Source organism: Microcaecilia unicolor, chromosome 5, assembly GCF_901765095.1.
Source record: "Microcaecilia unicolor chromosome 5, aMicUni1.1, whole genome shotgun sequence".
In the NCBI taxonomy this organism is placed as follows: Eukaryota; Metazoa; Chordata; class Amphibia; order Gymnophiona; family Siphonopidae; genus Microcaecilia; species Microcaecilia unicolor.
In genome coordinates, this window is record NC_044035.1 from 251,613,098 (window position 1) to 251,631,615 (window position 18,518).

Consider the following 18,518-nt stretch of genomic DNA (forward strand, 5'->3'; position numbering starts at 1 on the left):
GATATTAGGTATGTAGATCTCTGGTGGACGTGAGGATCGCTTGGTGACTTGCCTGCCTGGTGCGAAGGTGGCGGACCTCACGCATCACCTAGATAGGATTTTAGATAGTCCTGGGGAGGAGCCGGCTGTCTTGGTACATGTGGGTACCAATGACATAGGAAAATGTGGGAGAAAAGTTCTGGAAGCCAAATTTAGGCTTTTAGGTAGAAAGCTCAAATCCAGAACCTCTATGGTAGCATTTTCTGAAGTGCTACCCGTTCCATGTGCAGAGCTAAGAGACAGGCAGAGCTCTGGAGTCAATGCGTGGATGAGGCGATGGTGCAGGGAGGAGGGTTTTAGATTTGTAAGGAACTGGGAAACGTTCTAGGGAAGGGGGGTGCCTATTCCGGAAGGATGGGCTCTACCTTAAACAGGGTAGGACCAGGCTGCTGGCATCAGCATTTAAAAAGGAGTCAGCAGGTTTTAAACTAGAACCTGGGGGAAGGGCGCCAGTCATCAAAAACGCATGGTTCAGAACAAGCTATGCAAAAGAGATCATAGTAGATCAGGTGTCCTTAAATAAAAATCAGACAAAAGATTGCACATTAACACTGTCACGTACTGAGCAAAATCTAAATAGAAACAGCAAACAGTTTAAAATGTCTATATGCAAATGCCAGAAGCCTAAGAAATAAGATGAGAGAGTTAAAATAGGCATCTCTGAGACCTGGTGGAAGGAAGATAACCAGTAGGACACTGTTATACCAGGGTACAAATTATATCGTAGTGATAGGGTGGATCGAATTGGTGGAGGGGTAACATTGCATGTTAAGGAGGGCCTTGAAGCAAATAGATTGAAAATTCTGCAGAAAACAAAATATCTTGGAATTCCTATGCATTGAAATTCCATGTGTAAATGGGAAAAGGATAGTGATAGGAGTGTACTACCGTCCACCCGGCCAGGATGAACAGACGGATGTAGAAATGTTATCGAAAATTAGGGAGGCTAACAATCCGGGCAACACAATAATAACAGGTGATTTCAATTACCCTGACATTGACTGGGTAAAAGTAACATCAGGGTATGCTAGGGAGGTAAAATTCCTTGATGAAATCAAGGACTGTTTTATGGAGCAGCTGGTACAGGAGCCGATAAGAGAAGGAAAAATTCTAGACCTAGTCCTTAGTAGAGTGCGTGATCTGGTGTGGGAGGTAATGGTGACGGGGCCGCTTCATAACAGTGATCATAATATGATCAGATTTGATATTGGCTTTGGAGTAAGTACACACAGGAAATCCAATGCATTAGCGTTTAACTTTCAAAAAGGAAACTATGATAAAATGAGAACTGAAAGAAAAAAAAAAAAAAAAAAGAGGGGCAGCTACGAAGATCAAAAATTTACATCAGGCATGAATGCTGTTTAAGAATAGCATCCTGGAAGCCCAAACCAAATATATTCCATGTATTAAAAAAGGAGGAAGGAAGACCAAACGACAGCCGGCATAGTTAAAAAGTGAGGTGAAAGAAGCTATTAGAACTAAAAGAAAATCCTTCAGAAAATGGAAGAAGGAACTGACTGAAAATAATAATTAACAGCATAAGGAATGTCAAGTCAAATGCAAAGCGCTGATAAGGAAGGCAAAGAGGGACTTTGAAAAAAATGTTTGCACTGGAGGCAAAAAACACACAGTAAAAATTTTTTTTAGGTATATTAAAAGCAAGAAGCTGGCAAAAGAATCAGTTGGACCACTAGATGACTGAGGGGTAAAAGGGGCAATCAGGGATGACAAAGCCATAGCGGAGAAATTAAATGAATTCTTTGCTTCGGTCTTCATTGAGGAAGATTTGGAAAACATACCGGAGACAGAAATGGTATTCAAAGCTGACGAGTCGGAGAAACTGAATGAAATGTCTATAAACCTGGAGGATGTAATGGGGCAATTTGACAAATTGAAGAGTAGCAAATCTCCTGGACCGGATGGTATTCATCCCAGATTACTGATAAAATTGAAAAATGAACTTGCGGAACTATTGTTAGTAATATGTAATTTATCTTTAATGAGCGTGGTACCGGAAGATTGGAGGGTGGCCAATGTAACGCCGATTTTTTTTAACAGGTTCCAGAGGAGATCCATAAATTATAGACCAGTGAGCCTGACGTCGGTGCCGGGCAAAATGGTAGAGACTATTATAAAGAACAAAATTACAGAGCATATTCAAAAGCATGAATTAATGAGAAAGCCAACATGGATTTAGTGAAGGGAAATCTTGCCTCACCAATTACATTTCTTAACATAGTGTGAGCCGGTCCATATTGTGTATCTGGATTTTCAAAAGGCGTTTGACAAAATACCTCATGAAAGACTCCAGAGGAAATTGGAAAGTCGTGGGATAGGAGGTAGTGTCCTATTGTTGTGGATTAAAAACTGGTTAAAAGATAGAAAACAGAGTAGGGTTAAATGGTCAGTATTCTCAGCATTCTCAATGGAGAAGGGTAGATAGTGGGGTTCCCCAGGGATCTGTGCTGGGACTACTGCTTTTTAACTTCTTTATAAATGATCTAGAGATGGGAGTAACTGTGTCGTCAGCAAATTTAATTACCTCACTAAAGTTATTCAAAGTTGTTAAATCGCAAGAGGGTTGTGAAAAATTACAAGAGGACCTTACGAGACTGGCCGTCTAAATGGCAGATGATGTTTAATGTGAGCAAGTGCAAAGTGATGCATGTGGGAAAGAGGAACCCGAATTATAGCTATGTAATGCAAGGTTGTCTATGATTAGAAAACGTCACATAAGCGTATGCTTTGATACAGCACACTGCAATGGTGCTTTAGTGACTGTATTAGACACTTCCACTTCATTATATAATGATACATATAGCAGGTTGTGCTCCATCCATCATTTAGTTGTGTATGTTTCAATAAATTAGGCTGGAGCGGTGCCATTTTTCTAATTTTTGATTATTCCTAGGATAAGCAGCATAAAATGTATTATACTTTTTTGGGATCTTGCCAGGTACTTGTGACCTGGATTGGTCACTGTTGGAAACAGGATACTGGGCTTGATGGACCTTCAGTCTGTCCCAGTATGGCAACACTTATGTACTTATGTAAATAGGTGGGTGGCTAAACTCAAGGCAATATCTTTACATAGTTAAACAAGATATAAGGAACTGGTCTAAGTTGCAGTGCATGCAGCTAGCTAGTCTAGGTACATAACATGTGTATAGTCAGTCACCATATGCATTAAAGGCTTGGGAAAAGAGTCAAGATATCACCTGCCTCCTGAAGAAGAGGTAGTCTTTCTGTCTGTCCCAGTATGGCAATACTTTATGTACTTATATCATTTTTGTACCACATGTTCTGTTTCTATAAATGGGGAAACTTATACCTGCTCACATAATCATATACCTGCTCATATAATTATCTGTCTAAGATGGCAGAGTCCAAATGACGAAGGCAGCACACTCTACAGGATAAGAAGAGATTCTTTTTTACAAGCGGTCATTCTCTATATATAACAGCTAGATGACACACTTTAGTGTGGACAGAAAAAAGTGGCAGCCTGGATGCAATGATTAGTCTTTCTGCCATCGTTTATTATGACCCTTATTTTAGAAGTTTTACTCATGTTTTAAATGTCTGAAAAGCAAAACAAAACAGTGATGGAGCTGTTTTGTTGATCATCGTCGTGGGGATTTTATCCTTCTTTTGGTCTTCATCTTAGATGTCTGAAAACATGGACGCCAAAATCCCAATTTTATAAAGCCAGGATAAGGATGTATTAACTTCAATATGTCCTTATGGCAAGAGGGCATGGTCTGGGTGTGTTTTGAATGGGACGGTAAAAATATGGACATCCAACTCAGATTTTAGAAGGAGAAGGAACATCATTATGAGCTCTCCAGGGACAGAAGAATACTTGCTGTACTTGAATGTGGTGGGCTGTTAATCAGTGAACGTATGTCTATGTTGCAGCCCTGCAAATTTCATCCATGAAGGCTGACCTCAAGTGGTTACTGATGCTATCATAACTGTGATATTATGAGCTCACACATCCCTCAAGAGTCAAGTCTGCCAGGGCATATGTGAAAGAAATTCAGTCTGTTAGCTAATTAGTGTTCATTTGTTGATGGCAGCCCTGATCCTTTTAGGCTATAGTCTGCTCCAAATATATGGCCAAGGCTCTCTTGCAGTACAAAGCGTGCAGCATTTTCAACTTTGTGAACATAAGGCCTAGGAAAAAACAAGATGACAGACTAAGAATGAAATCTGACACCATCTTAGATAGGAACTTAGAATGAGTGCACAGAACCATCCTAAGTTGTAGAAGTTATTGTAAGATAGATCAGTTACTGCAGCCTGGCATTCACCCTATGTGCTGAAGTTCCTGCCACCAACAATAGGACCTATGTATATCAAAATTTCCTTGAAGGTAGCTTTCATTAGATCACTTAATACTATGTTGAAGTCCCATGACATTGTGGGAGGCTCCAATGCAAGCAAGTCCCACATGAATCAAAGCAAAGGTCAATTGCACTAAGGCAGGGGCTCTTAACCAGTGATGCCTGCACTGATGGGATACAGTGAAGGGTCTAGAAATCTGAGACAGTTTACTGAAACTTTCTAGACAGAATGAAGGCAGTTAATAGAACAGTTATTGGTAGTACAACTGTGTACTACTGTAATTTTTGTGACATGTTAGTAGTTAGAACTGATAGCTAGTAACAGTGACCTATGTAGCTGTCAGCAATCACTAGTGGACACATGGTTTAGGAAGGGTGTGTGAGGATTTCACATCAGTTAAATGGTCCAGAAAACAGAAAAGGTAAAGAACCCCTGCACTAAGGTGTACCCTAATGGAGTTTGTTTTTAAACTTGACTCAGGCAGGTACAGAAGGTATTCAAGCAGTTTTAGTGTAAGACAGGAAAAGGGTCTAGGGCCTTTTGGCAACAACAGATAGCAAACCTCCTCCACTTAAAACTAAGACCTACCAGAATCCCTCCTATAATCCAGTAAGACCTGTGAAACACTGTCAGTCAAACTCAAAGAAGCTATAATAACCCTCTCAACATCTAAGCTCTGAAAGCGAAAGACTCAGTGAAATGCAACAGTTTCTTGAGCTTGTGTGATCAATGCTGGGAAATTCCCCAGTTTTGAGTCTTCTTATGGAAAGTTCCAGCAGAGGAAAACACATGTGTCTCAACCAATATGGCACTATGAGAATCATGGTTTACTGGTCCCGTGTAAGTTTCTGGAAAGTTATCACTATTAGGTGTATCGGAGAATAAGGATACTCATACAGATGACACTCTCCCCAATCTAGAAGGAAGGGTCTGAGGCTAGTTTACCCTCTGTCCCCATCTTGGAACGGAAGTACCTTCTTGTTTTGATGAGTGAAAAAAAGTTCTACTAAGGGAGTGCCCTGCTCTTGAAATATACTCAGGGCCATTTCTTTGTCCAACGACCACTCGTGTGGTTGCAGAGTATGACTTTCTCTGCCAGGCAGTTGCCTTTTCCTACAGGTAAGTGGCCCTTAGGGTTATCCCATGAGATATGGTCCAGTTCCACATCCTGACAGTCTCCTAAAACAAGGGGTACAAACCTTTTTCTCCCTGCTTTGTTAGTAATACATTATTGCTGGTCTAATACCAACAAAATTTTGTTGGTCAGCTGATCTTTGGAAGCATTTAGAGTGTCCCATGTTGCTTTCAACTCCAGGAAATGTATCTAATGGCATTTCCCCTGGGAGGGCCACAACCACCAACTCTATATAGGCTCCTCAGCCCAAATAGGATGCATTTGTTACCAGTACTGTTTGAATTTGTGAACTTTAAAAGGAGATGCGTTTTGCTAGATTGGATTGAACCATCCACCAGGCCAATGTGTCCCAAAGATACTTTGTAACAGATATGACACCCTCAGCCTGTGAGTGGTCTGTGTCCACTGCATACAAAAGATCCACTGAGCTTGTTACATGTACCATTTAGGCCATGGGGTCCTACATCATCAACATGTTACATACTGATGTTATAAGGGGTCACTGTTTTGAGAAAAACCTTAGATTCCCTCCTACTGGAAGGCTGTCTGGTACAAATACTCGGACAGCAGCTGCGTATTCATAAAGATAGTCAACATCCCATCCCTAGTTTTGCTGAGGAGCTGATTGAGTCTTCTGGGTCCTTAAAACTGTCTTGATTAGGAAGAACAGGAGGAAGGAGACCATTGTTCTTTTGAAAAGGCCAGGTAGGATATAGTCTGGAGAGGGTCTTAAAAGTGTCACTGTGCTGCTTGATGAGGGTAAGAGCCTCCTGAACCTTATTTCCGAAGAGCTTGTCTCCATTGCACAATGCATCAACAAGCTTTTCTTACATGCCATATCTTAGGTCTGAAGCTCAGAGACATGCAAATCTCTGGGCACCAATAGACAAAGCAGAAGCTCTCAATGCCAGACTGAAAATATCATAGGTCACTTGGACCATATGCTTTCCACATTCCTTTTCTTTGCCCACTTGTGAATGGAGCTGCATTACCTTCTACCAAGTAAGAATGTTAGCAACTTCCCAATACTGCACACAGTTTGCAAGTACATGCCCATGAAAAACTTTGCGGAAAGTGTGCATTATTCCTATTAATGCACATTACCCACTGCCCCTCTATGCTACTAAATATGTTGGGGCTATTGAAATATTTTGTGTTTTTGTTGGAATTTCTAAAGCACAGTCTATTTCTGTATCACAGTCTCTTGAAATAGCAAATAATAAATGTACAAAATTAAAAAAGAAAAGAAAAATGTGGTCAAATAAGATGAATACATAGTTTAATGGGACAGGGTTAGCATGGGTTCAGCCAAAGGAAGTCTTACCTCACCAATCTGCTTCATTTCTTTGAATGTGTAAATAAACATGAGAGACTCCTGAGAAAATTAAAGAGTCATGGGATAGGAGACAAGGTTCTGGTGTGAATTAGGAATTGGTTACTGGAAAGAAAACAGAGGGTAGGGTTAAATGGTCATCTTCCTCAATGGAGGAGGGTGAACTGTGAAGTAATGCAGGGATCAGTACTGGGACCAGTGCTACTTAACATATTTATGAATGATACGGAAATCGGAACGAGTGAGGTGATTAAATTTGCAGATGACACAAAACTATTCAAGGTTGTTAAACACATGCAGACTGTGAAATATTGCAGGAAGATCTCAGGAAATTGGAAGACTGGACATCCAAATAGCAAATGAAATTTAATGTGGACAAATGCAAGGTGATGCACATGGAAAGAATAATCCAAATCATAGTTACCTGATGCTAGGGTCCACCATAGAGGTCAGCACTCAAGAAAAAGATCTAGGTGTCATTGTAGATAATATGCTGCTCAGTGTTCGGTGGTGGCCAAAAAAGCAAACAGGATGCTAGAAATTATTAGGAAAGGGATGGAGAAAGGGATGGAGAATAAGACCAAAAATACTATAATGCCTCTGTATTGCTCCATGGTGCGACCGCACCTTGAGTATTGCATTTAGTTCTGGTCGCCGTATCTCAAAATAGATATAGCAGAATTAGAAAAGGTTCAAAGAAGAGCAACCAAAATGATAAAGGGGATGGTTAGGACTCTTTAGCTTGGAAAAGAGAGACGGATGAGGGGAGATATGATTGAGTTCTACATAATCCTAACTGGTGTAGAACGAGTAGAAGTAAATAGATTTTTTACTTGTTCCAAAAGTACAAAGGCTAGGGTTGACTTTTAAAACAAATAGGAGGAAATATTTTTTCACTCAACGAATAGTTAAGCTCTGCAACTCTCTGCAGGAGGATGTGGTAACAACAGTTAGTGTATCTGGGTTAAAAAAAAAAAGGTTTGTACAAGTTCCTGGAGGAAAAGTCCATAGTCTGCTATTGAGAGAGACATGGGGAATCAACTGCTTGCCCTGGGATTTGTAGCATAGAACGGTGCCACAATTTGGGTTTCTGCCAGGTACTTGTGACTTGGCTTGGCCACTGTTGGAAACACGATACTGGGCTAGATGGACCATTGGTCTGACCCAGCATGGCTACTTAACATGACCCTCTATTAAGAAAAATTATAGCTTTTCAATATATATTTGCATAATTCAGTATGATTTTCTTGCTAACATATACTATACCTGGTTTTGCATGTCTTGTACTCTACTTTAAGAATTGGTTTACACGACTCAAGTTTTTTCCCATCTCTTTGATTTTTTCCTAAGAAAAATAAAAAACACTGTGTTAGACTTTGCAAAATAATTGCACAGTAGGTTACTGCTAATTGAAATGGTGAGTACAAGTTTTTATTTTAAACATCATAAAAGACAAGGGTATTATGTGAGAATCTTATCTCTTTAAAATTATTACATTTACCCTATTAAAAAAAAAAAAAAAAGCTCATCTAGGAGGTGATTTTAGAAGAGTCAATTATCATTTAGACTTGTAAAAGGCTGATTTATATATCTAAAGGGGTATATATGTATACTAGCAAGTATAGAGATATTACTACTTACATGTATACCCATAGCATGCATAAATTTGAAGGGGGGGAGTCATTCTCCGGGGGGGGGGGGGGTCATTTAGGTGAACCTTAGACTTGTAAGCATCGTCTCTAATTTGCAACAGAAACCCAATTCAAAAAAGTGTCAAAAGCCCACATTTACAACTCCTTAAATTCAAACATAACTGTCAGCTAATTGCTCATTTGGTCCTTGGGATTTGGAGTTGTGAGAGGAACTGTGATTATATCCACCCAACAAAGCAAGCAAGTTAAAAAAAAATTAAGCTTTAGAGTTAAGCACCTTAATGGATTCCAGCTGGGCTATGTGTTGCAAAATCCACCATTTAAAACATCTAGGGAGACCCGCCAACATAGCCTGCAAACCTGAGAAGTAATAAAGTTGTTTTAAGGAGACCGATTCACCTGATGCAGGTCAATGAAACATGGCTATGTCAGCAGGTCTTCATGAATGTTTCAAAAAAAGTTTTTTCCCCCCCTAATAATCTTAAGTTCTCTGCCTTGAGTTTGTTTGTTAAACAATTATAAATGCCAGAGTTAAATTAACACAGTATGAGATCAAAGCACAGGTAGGATGAAAAGTACAAGTTAACTTAATTAAAACTGTGGAAAAAAAACATTCAAAATGAACTAATAAAGATATATGGTGAGAACTGTTCTCCACTGGAATAAAAGCGAGATCCATAGCAATCACCCTCTGACTGGTCCAAAAAATGTTTCTTTTAGCATATTTATGTTTAAAAAATGACAAGCAGTGAATCCTTTGTGCTGGGATTTTGTGTGTTTGAGTTATCCAGATAGCAACATCTGCTATTCAGATAAATGCCACTGACTGGTACCATCTGATGATTTCCTACTGCACTATCCAGACAGCTACCCAAATAGTATGAATACTGTGACTATCCAGATAACAGCAACAATGCCTACTCTATTCAGATATTCAGTGGCACCCAGTACTTGGATAGTAGCACTAAATATCCAGATTTTAACACTGTAGCTGTTTAACACATTTTTGCTCAAATTTTTATTTTCACACTAGATTTCTAAAATATTGGAAAACTAAGCAAAAAAACAAGTTATACTGACTACAGAATTTAAATACTATCCTGACTGACTGCAAGATTCGTTTTTATTTTTATTTTTTTACATTTGTTAAACCATCATATTGCCACAGGCCTCATGACGGTTTACAATAATAACAAAAGATAGCAAGATAAAAAGACAAAAAATTAGGACAGAACCTCTAGGAAATATAAGGTAAAGGGAATGTAGTAGAACAACAATAGTTACCAATGACAATTTGTGGGGGGAAGAGAAACCAGGAGACAGGAGGCCACAGTGAGTGGGAAGGATACCTAAAGTAGCAAAGGAAGTTGGCAAATTAGCTCAGACACATGGGAAAAACTTGTGTAAAAAGCAAAGGATTAAGGAGCGACTAAAAATTACTTAATTAAATTTCTAAGCAAATAAGTGGCAAGTAATTCCAAGTAGTGGGAGCCAAATAAGAAAAAGCCATTTTTCAAGAGAAACAGAGTCTCATTTTTGAAGCTGAGGTGATCACAAGCAGGTCAGCATTAGGGGATCAGAGTGAGTTGAGTGGGCAGATAGAGGATTAATAAAGGTGGCAGATAAACTGGGGTACTAATGCAAAGAGTGCAGTGCGCAAGGACAAGGATTTTAAATTAGATTCTATAACAGATAGGTAGCCAGTGTTGTTCAAACAGAAAAGGAGATACGTGATCAGAATGCTTTGCATTATAAATGAATTTGATAGCAGTATTTTGAATGAGTTGTAGGCATCCCGATTGATATAAAGGAAGACCTGTCAAATGTGAAATACAGTAACTGAAGGTTAATTACCAAAGTATGAAATAATAATTTCTGGGTTCTAGAATCTAAATAGGCTTTTTGGAGACCAGATTTTCCTAAGGGCAGAGACAGATGCCTGTATCAGTCTTTTTCAGTTAGGACACATCTGATAGGCAACATTCACATATGTGACAGTGCATGCATGACCCTCATGGACGTTTGATCTGACATAGCATGATCTGCATCCATAAAACCCCTATCTCCCCTCAAAAGAAGGCGCATATCAGAACTACCACATTTCTCCATGGAAGTTATCATACAAAAAACTAAAAATCATGATTCTCATGTCATCTAATGGTTACATAAATCTCTCCAATATAAGGGATATTGTGAAATGACACAAAACTTGAAAAAAATCCCCACTCAACATACATATATCAAACCTACCATACAACAGTGCTAATTCCTACGATTAAAACAGCATGAACCTGACATGAACAGGCAGCACTACAAATATTACACTTTTGGCCCTAGAACACCAAAACATCTACTACTGATAAAACAGAACAAATGGGACTGCTATGGAGTTCACAAAAAAGGATTTGAGAGAGTATCACTACTGTATAACCTCTAATGTTTCTCTCATATATTGGCACCAAAGTACTTTTCTATATGTAGGACTATGGTTTTGTGAAGTGCATTGCAGAATATTTTAGCTGTAAAGTTCAATATTTCCTTTTGAAGAAAAGGGGAAAAAAGCCTCAGCAGAAAGCCTAATCAACCACCCAAAAACAAGGTTGAAAAACAACGTGGGTGGAAAGAAATCAATGGGCTGTTTAATATTCACGGGCTCTTTTTTTGAGTAGAACTATTCACAATATTACCCAAGGTTTTCTTATTCTTGTCTTATTTTTGCTTTATTTTTGCCTGATTTTAAGGAAGTGCACAACTTTTTTGTTTAGACACAATATTTGGCCATTATTTTACACAGAATATGGTACCTGATGAGCGAGCAGGATGATTCCCCCCTGGGTGGGACAGGAAATGAGATTACTGATTCCCAGGATGGGACATCACTCTTAAGAATATAAAGGAGAGAAAAGAAGCCATGGCCATTTTGTGGCTTGGTGATCCCATTATACTAAGGCTAAATGTGCCTCATATCAATGGCAAGTATTTTCTTTTGAACTATTTATCTTAATCTTTGACTTGCTGGATTGATTTTTTTTTCACTTTTAAGGGTTTTTTTTTTACACTTTAAATGCTTTCATGTTCAGTTTTTTATTGTTTCATTGAGAAGTTTTTTTACACGTGTTTCCAGGTCCTCTATGCCTTGAGACAGCTGATTGCGAAACTCTGGCCAAAGTCGGTGTGATGGACTGACCACTTGCACATTACCTGTTCTACTTGATAATTAAGTTAAGTAAAAATTATTTCTATGTTTGGGGATCCACTTGAAGACAGTTCTGTGAAGTCAGCATTTTTACACTACAGTTTTAGCGTTAGAAGGGTTTTTTTTTTTTTGAGCCAGTGAAGATTAAAAAGCCTGTTGATTTCTTTCCACCCATGTTGTTTTTGGGTGGTTGGTTGGGCTTTCTGCTGAGGCTTTTCCCCCCTTTTCTTCAAAAGGAAATATTGAACTTTACAGCTAAAATATTCTGCAATGCACTTCATAGAACCATAGTCATACATATAGAAAAGTACTTTGGTGCCAATATATGAGAGAAACATTACAGGTTATACTGCTATGGAGTTCTACACAAGCTATATGCAAACAGAATACCATACCTTGGTCACATTAAAAATACAGACAGACTCTCACTAAACACAAAAGGGGATCACAAATTTGAAACAGAAATACGAAAACAAAATTTGAACTGGGAGACACAAGACAGACCTCAGCACCTGTAAAATCTCTAAGCGGTATATAAACACTGGAATGAAAAAATGAAGTCAAACTCAGCATGCATCACAACACAGGAGAAGTAAAAACAGAAATGCATTTCCTATGGAACTGAAAAAAAAATACAAAGACATCCACAATGCACATTTCCAAAACTAACTTATTCCAATTAATAAATTCAAAATAAAACATTTCTCCACTTCTGCTGTCTTGCCATTTTTTGTCAAGCATGTTAATCCCAGTTTATCTTTCCTCTTTTGTTGTCCATTTGTCCTTTTACCACGTTCCTCCTGTCTTCTCCTATTTCATCCCTCCCTCTCTCTTTCTTTTCTATCTGAAAACTCAAATATCACCCTCTCACTCTAGTCCTCCATCTACTTTTCATCTACCTATCAATTTTCCATCTCCTTCTCTCACTCATTTCACCTGTCTCACTTCTTCCTTTGACTTGTATTCCTTTTTATTTTTCACCTACTACCAATTATCACACTCTTATGTACTCACCATCCTCCTCCTCTCAATCATCTGCTTGACAAACTCCATGGTCTTGTCCACATGGTTGCACCAAGCCCAGTATTTCCCATCTCTCTCCCTTCTCCTCCACCCCAATAGCTCACCATCTCCCTGCCCCCTCTCCTTTCCCCTCCACCCCTGTGGTCCAGCAACTCCCTGACCCCTCTCCCTTTCCAAAAAAAATGGAAGGCAAATGGTCTACAAGATACAAGGTGGAGGTGAAAAGAAGCAGACCAAGATGAAGAAATGGTCTACTGACAATTTTAATAGTTTTCTACAACACACTGAAAGTTAAAACAATGCCTAAATCGGCCATGTTTCGTCCTTACCACAGGCTGCATCAGAACATAAGAGTAGACATACTGGGTCAGACCAATGGTCCATCTAGCCCAGTATTCTGTTTTCCAAACAGTGGCCAAGTCAGGTCACAAGTACCTGGGAGAAACCAAATTAGCAGCAACATTCCATGCTACCAATCCAAGGGCAAGCAGTTGTTTCCCAGTGTCTGTCTCAATAGCATGGACTTTTCCTCCAGGAACTTGTACAAACATAGTAACATAGTAGATGACGGCAGAAAAAGACCTGCACGGTCCATCCAGTCTGCCCAACAAGTTAACTCATGTGCCACATTTTGTGTATACCTTACCTTGATTTGTACCTGTCTTTTCAGGGCACAGACCGTATAAGTCTGCCCAGCACTATCCCCACCCCCAACCACCAGCCCCGCCTCCCACCACCGGCTCTGGCACAGACCGTATAAGTCTGCGCAGCACTATCCCAGCCTCCCACTTGCCACCCAATCTCGGCTAAGCTCCTGAGGATCCATTCCTTCTGAACAGGATTCCTTTATGTTTATCCCACGCATGTTTGAATTCCGTTACCGTTTTCATCTCTACCACCTCCCGCGGGAGGGCATTCCAAGCATCCACTACTCTCTCTGTGAAAAAAATACTTCCTGACATTTTTCTTGAGTCTGCCCGACTTCAATCTCATTTCATGTCCTCTCGTTCTACCGCCTTCGCATCTGTGGAAAAGGTTCGTTTGCGGATTAATACCTTTCAAATATTTGAACGTCTGTATCATATCACCCCTGTTTCTCCTTTCCTCCAGAGTATACATGTTCAGGTCAGTAAGCCTCTCCTCATACGTCTTGTAACGCAAATCCCATACCATTCTCGTACCTTTTCTTTGACCCGCTTCAATTCTTTTTACATCCTTCGCAAGATACGGCCTCCAAAACTGAACACAATACTCCAGGTGGGGCCTCAACAACGACTTATACAGGGGCATCAACACCCCCTTTCTTCTGCTGGTCACACCTCTCTCTATACAGCCTAACAACCTTCTAGCAAACCTTTTTTAAACCCAGATATGCTAAACACTGTGACTACATCCTGCGGCAAAGAGTTCCAGAGCTTACTATTCATTGAGTGAAAAAAATATTTCTATTTCTTTTAAAAGTACTTCCATGTAACTTCGAGTGTCCCCTAGTCTTTTTACTTTTGGAGTGAGTAAAAAATCGATTTACTTGTACTTGTTCTACACTACTCAGGATTTTGTAGACCTCAATCATATCTCCCCTTATCCATCTCTTTTCCAAGCTGAAGAGCCCTAACCTCTTTAGCCTTTACTCATACGAGAGGAGTTCCATCCCCTTTATCATTTTGGTTGCTCTTCTTTGAACCTTTTCTATTTCTGCTATATCTTTTTTGAGAAATGGCAACCAGAACTGAATGCAATACTCAAGGTACGGTCGCACCATGGAGAAATACAGAGGCATTATAGTATTTTGGTTTTATTCACCATCCCTTTCCTAATAATTCCTAGCATCCTGTTAGCTTTTTGGCCGCCACCGCACACTGAGCAGAAGATTTCAGCGTATTATCTACAATGACACCTAGATCTTTTTCTTGAGTGCTGACCCCTATGGTGGACCCTAGCATCAGGTAACTATGACTCGGATTACTCGTTCCAATGTGCATTACCTTGCATTTGTCCACATTAAATTTCATCTGCCATTTGATTGCCCAGTCTTCCAATTTCTTAAGGTCGTCCTGCAATATTTCACAGCCCGCTCGTGTTTTAACAACCTTGAATAGTTTTGTATCAACTGCAAATTAATCACCCCTCTCATTGTTCTGATTTCCATATCATCTCTCTATATAAAAGGCAACCCCAACGTTCTGAAGCCTCCACGGAAGTTGAGGCGCCCGAGATATCCGGTGTGCCCTGGAGTGTCTGCACCGCCCTCGCGTCAAAACGTCATGACGTCGAGGGCGGAGCTATGACACTCGAGGCCCGAAACCGAAACGCCACAGCGAACTAACAAGGCAAGTAGCTCGGAGGGACGGAGGGAGGGGGCCCCTTGCTAGCGCCCGTTTCATTGCCCTCAGAAATGGGCATTTTTTCCTAGTTTATTAATATGTTAAATAGCACCGGTCCCAATACAGATCCCTGCAGCACTCCACTGTTCACCCTCCTCCATTGAAAGAAATGACCATTTAACCCTATCTGTCCAATAACCAATTTATAATCCACACCAGAACCTTGCCTCCTATCCCATGATTCTAATTTTCTCAGGAATCTCTCATGAGAAACTTTATCAAAAGCTTTCTGAAAATCTAGATACACTACATCAATCGACTCACTTTGATCTATATGTTTATTCACGCCTTCAAAGACCCTTGCAAATTGGTGAGGCAAGACTTTCCTTGGCTGAACCCCATGCTCACTCTGCCCCATTAAACCATGTTTGTCTATGTGTTCTGTAATTTTATTCTTTATAATGGTTTCCATTATTTTGCCCAGCACAGACATCAGGCTTACCGGTCTGTAATTTCCTGGATCACCCCTAGAACCCTTTTAAAAAATCGGTGTCACATTGGCCAACCTCCAATCTTCAGGTACTAGGGATGATTTTAACGACAGGTTACATATTACTAACAGCAGATCAGCAATTTCATGCTTGAGTTCTTTGAGTACCTTTGGATGTATGCCCAGGTGATTTACTACTCCTTAATTTGTCATTTTGGCTCAGGTTCAACGAGATTGCTTTCAGTTCCTCCACATCTTCATCCTTGAAAACCATTTCCAGTAAAGGCAGGCCTCTTATATCTTCTTCCGTAAAGACAGACGCAAAGAATTTATTCAGTTTCTTCGCTATGGCCTTGTCCTCTCTGAGAGCCCCTTTTGCTCCTTCATGATCTAACAGTCCCACGGATTCCTCATAGGCTTTCTGCTTCTTATGTACCTGAAAAAGTTGTTACTGTGGCGTTTTAGGCTCTGCAGCAAATCTCTCTTCATATTTTTAGTCTTCTTTATTAATGCTTTGCATCTGACTTGCCAGTACTTACGTTGCCTCTTATTTTCTTCATATGGATCCTTTTTCCATTCTTTGAAGCACAATCTTTTGGTTGTAATAGGCTCTTTTACTTCAACTTTTAACCACACTGGCTGTCGTTTTCTCTTCTTTCCACCTTTGCAAATATGTGGAATACATATGTGTTGCCTGGTCTTCATGAGTTCTGCTATTCCTGCTCCAGTTATAGCCAAATACCAGTTCCTGCTCTTCCTGCTCCAGTTCCAGCCAAAGCCATCTTGGCTCCAGTACTAGTTCCTGCCCTTCCTGCTCCAGTTCCAGCCAAAGCCATCTTGGCTCCAGTACTAGTTCCTGCCCTTCCTGCTCCAGTTCCAGCCAAAGCCATCTTGGCTCCAGTACTAGTTCCTGCCATTCCTGCTCCAGTTCCAGCCAAGCCCGTCTTGATTCCTATACCAGTTCCTGCTGTTCCTGCTCCAGGTCCAGTCAAGGCCATCTTGTCTCCAGTCCAAGTTCCTGCTTTGCCTGCCTTGTCTCCTTTACCATCTCCAGTTCTGGTCTTTCACCTGATTCCCTGTGGTCACCTTCAGTCCAGCCTTTCATCTACCACCTCAGTGACTTGTCTGCAGTTGGCCTGGGCCTGCTGGGCTTCAGGTCAGGGACCTAAAGGAGTTCCAAGGGCTCACCCTCCAGTCCCATAACAGTTTGCGAAGGCCATGAGCTCGATGGAGTTTGCGAATGCCTTGCATTACAGCAGCAGTTGGCCATTCAGCTCAAACAGCTATCCAGGGTTATACAGGATTTGACCCAACAAATGGACCGCTTTCAGAACACTGGCACACTGCAAGCCACAGCCTCCCCACCTGCTGTAGCTCCTGATCTGGTTGCTGTCCCCAGCATAATGGGGATTCATGTTGCTCCTCCACTTTTTGATGGAACCCGAAGTCCTGCCAGAGATTCCTGAATCAATGTCAAATTATTTTTGAGTAGCAAGCAAGAGACTTTGTTTCTGATAGAGCCAAAGTGACTTACAGGTCCTGCTCTTGCCTGGTCATCCCCCATCTGGGAGCACAACAACCCAATTCTCAACAATTTGGCTGACTTCTTGGGCCAATTTTGAAGACTTTTTGCGGAACCAGGGATAGCCTCCTCCATAGCCTCAGAGTTAATTAATCTGGGCAACGCCTTCATCCAGTTTTGGGCCCTGGCTTCTGAATTGGAATGGAACAATGAGAGGTTGGTCACCATGTTCTAGCAGAGTGTGTCCTCCCAGATCAAGGATGAACTAGCAGGGCAAGACCTCTCAACAACCCTTTATGACCTGATTTTACTGTGCACTCGAGTAGGCATCTGCTTCTATGAGTGGGCACAACAGCTGTTTCATCTGGCTCTCAATTTCCAGCACAAATCCTTTCCTTCTTCTTCGAAGCCCTCGGCATTGGCTGAGAGCGGGGAGCCTATGCAGGTTGATCGACTGGGCCTCTCAGGAGAAGCAGCGTAGAAGGACCCAGGACCTGTGCCTGTACTGTGAGGAAAATGGCCATTATGCCTGCCAATGTCCCAAGAAACCGGGAAACCTTCAAGCCTAGATCTGGCCAGGGAAAAAGAACTAGGTTCTTCCATACGAATTCCCTACAAACAATTGCTGATCCCCGCCAACACAGAATTAGATCCATAATTTCCCACCAAAGCGTTCATAGACTCCAGTGCCGGAGATAGCTACGTTGATGAGGCCCTGGTCAGTCACTACCATATTCCAACCCAGGAGCTACCATGGCCCGTCTCTATTTCTTCCGTATACAGAAACATCCAAGGGATCACCAGTGCTAAAACAGTTTCCCTCAGCTTGAGGATCAGGGTTCTTCATAAAGAAGCAACAGCTCTGTATGTTCTCCAGACGGCAGTAAACTTAATCATACCAGGCTTCCCTTGGCTGCAGAAACAAAATCCAAACTGGGAACTGGGTGAACTCTCAGCCTGGGATCAACCCTGCCTATATTGCTGTTTGGGCTCTTTGGATCTGCCATTCCGGTGGCCACCAGGAAGGGCCTTCCCAGGGCCTACCAAGAATATGCTGACATATTGTCCAAACAACAGGCTGAGACTCTACCACCACACCAGGACTATGACTGTCCCATTGACTTACTACCTGGAATGACACCCCCAAAAGGTACAGTCTATCTCCTCTCTTACCTTGACACTGAAGCAATGTCTGCATACATTTAACATAATCTGTAGAGAAAGTTCATCCGCCTGTCCACGTCTCCAGGTTTCTGTTCTAGGCAAGAAGCACGGGGGGGGGGGGGGGGGGGGCTACATCCATGCATTGACTACAGGGGCCTAAACACTATTGCCATAAACAACAAGTACCCTCCTTCCCACTCATTTCAGAACTGTTCGATCAGTTCCAAGGGGCACGTAATTTCATCAACTTGGATCAACTAGGAGCCTATAACTTAATCCATATTCAGGAGGGC

The 18,518-nt window shown here is 41.1% G+C and overlaps 1 protein-coding gene across 2 annotated transcripts in view; it reads right to left on the reverse strand.

Moving 5' to 3' along the window:
- The window catches only part of STXBP5L (syntaxin binding protein 5 like), a 663,841-nt gene that overhangs the window by 390,459 nt on the left and 254,864 nt on the right, over window positions 1-18,518 (reverse strand). For both annotated transcript variants that reach the window (XM_030203985.1, XM_030203984.1), the window contains exon 9: window positions 8,121-8,199. In XM_030203985.1, coding sequence (XP_030059845.1) covers window positions 8,121-8,199 — 79 coding nt within the window. The remainder of the gene's footprint in view (window positions 1-8,120; window positions 8,200-18,518) is intronic.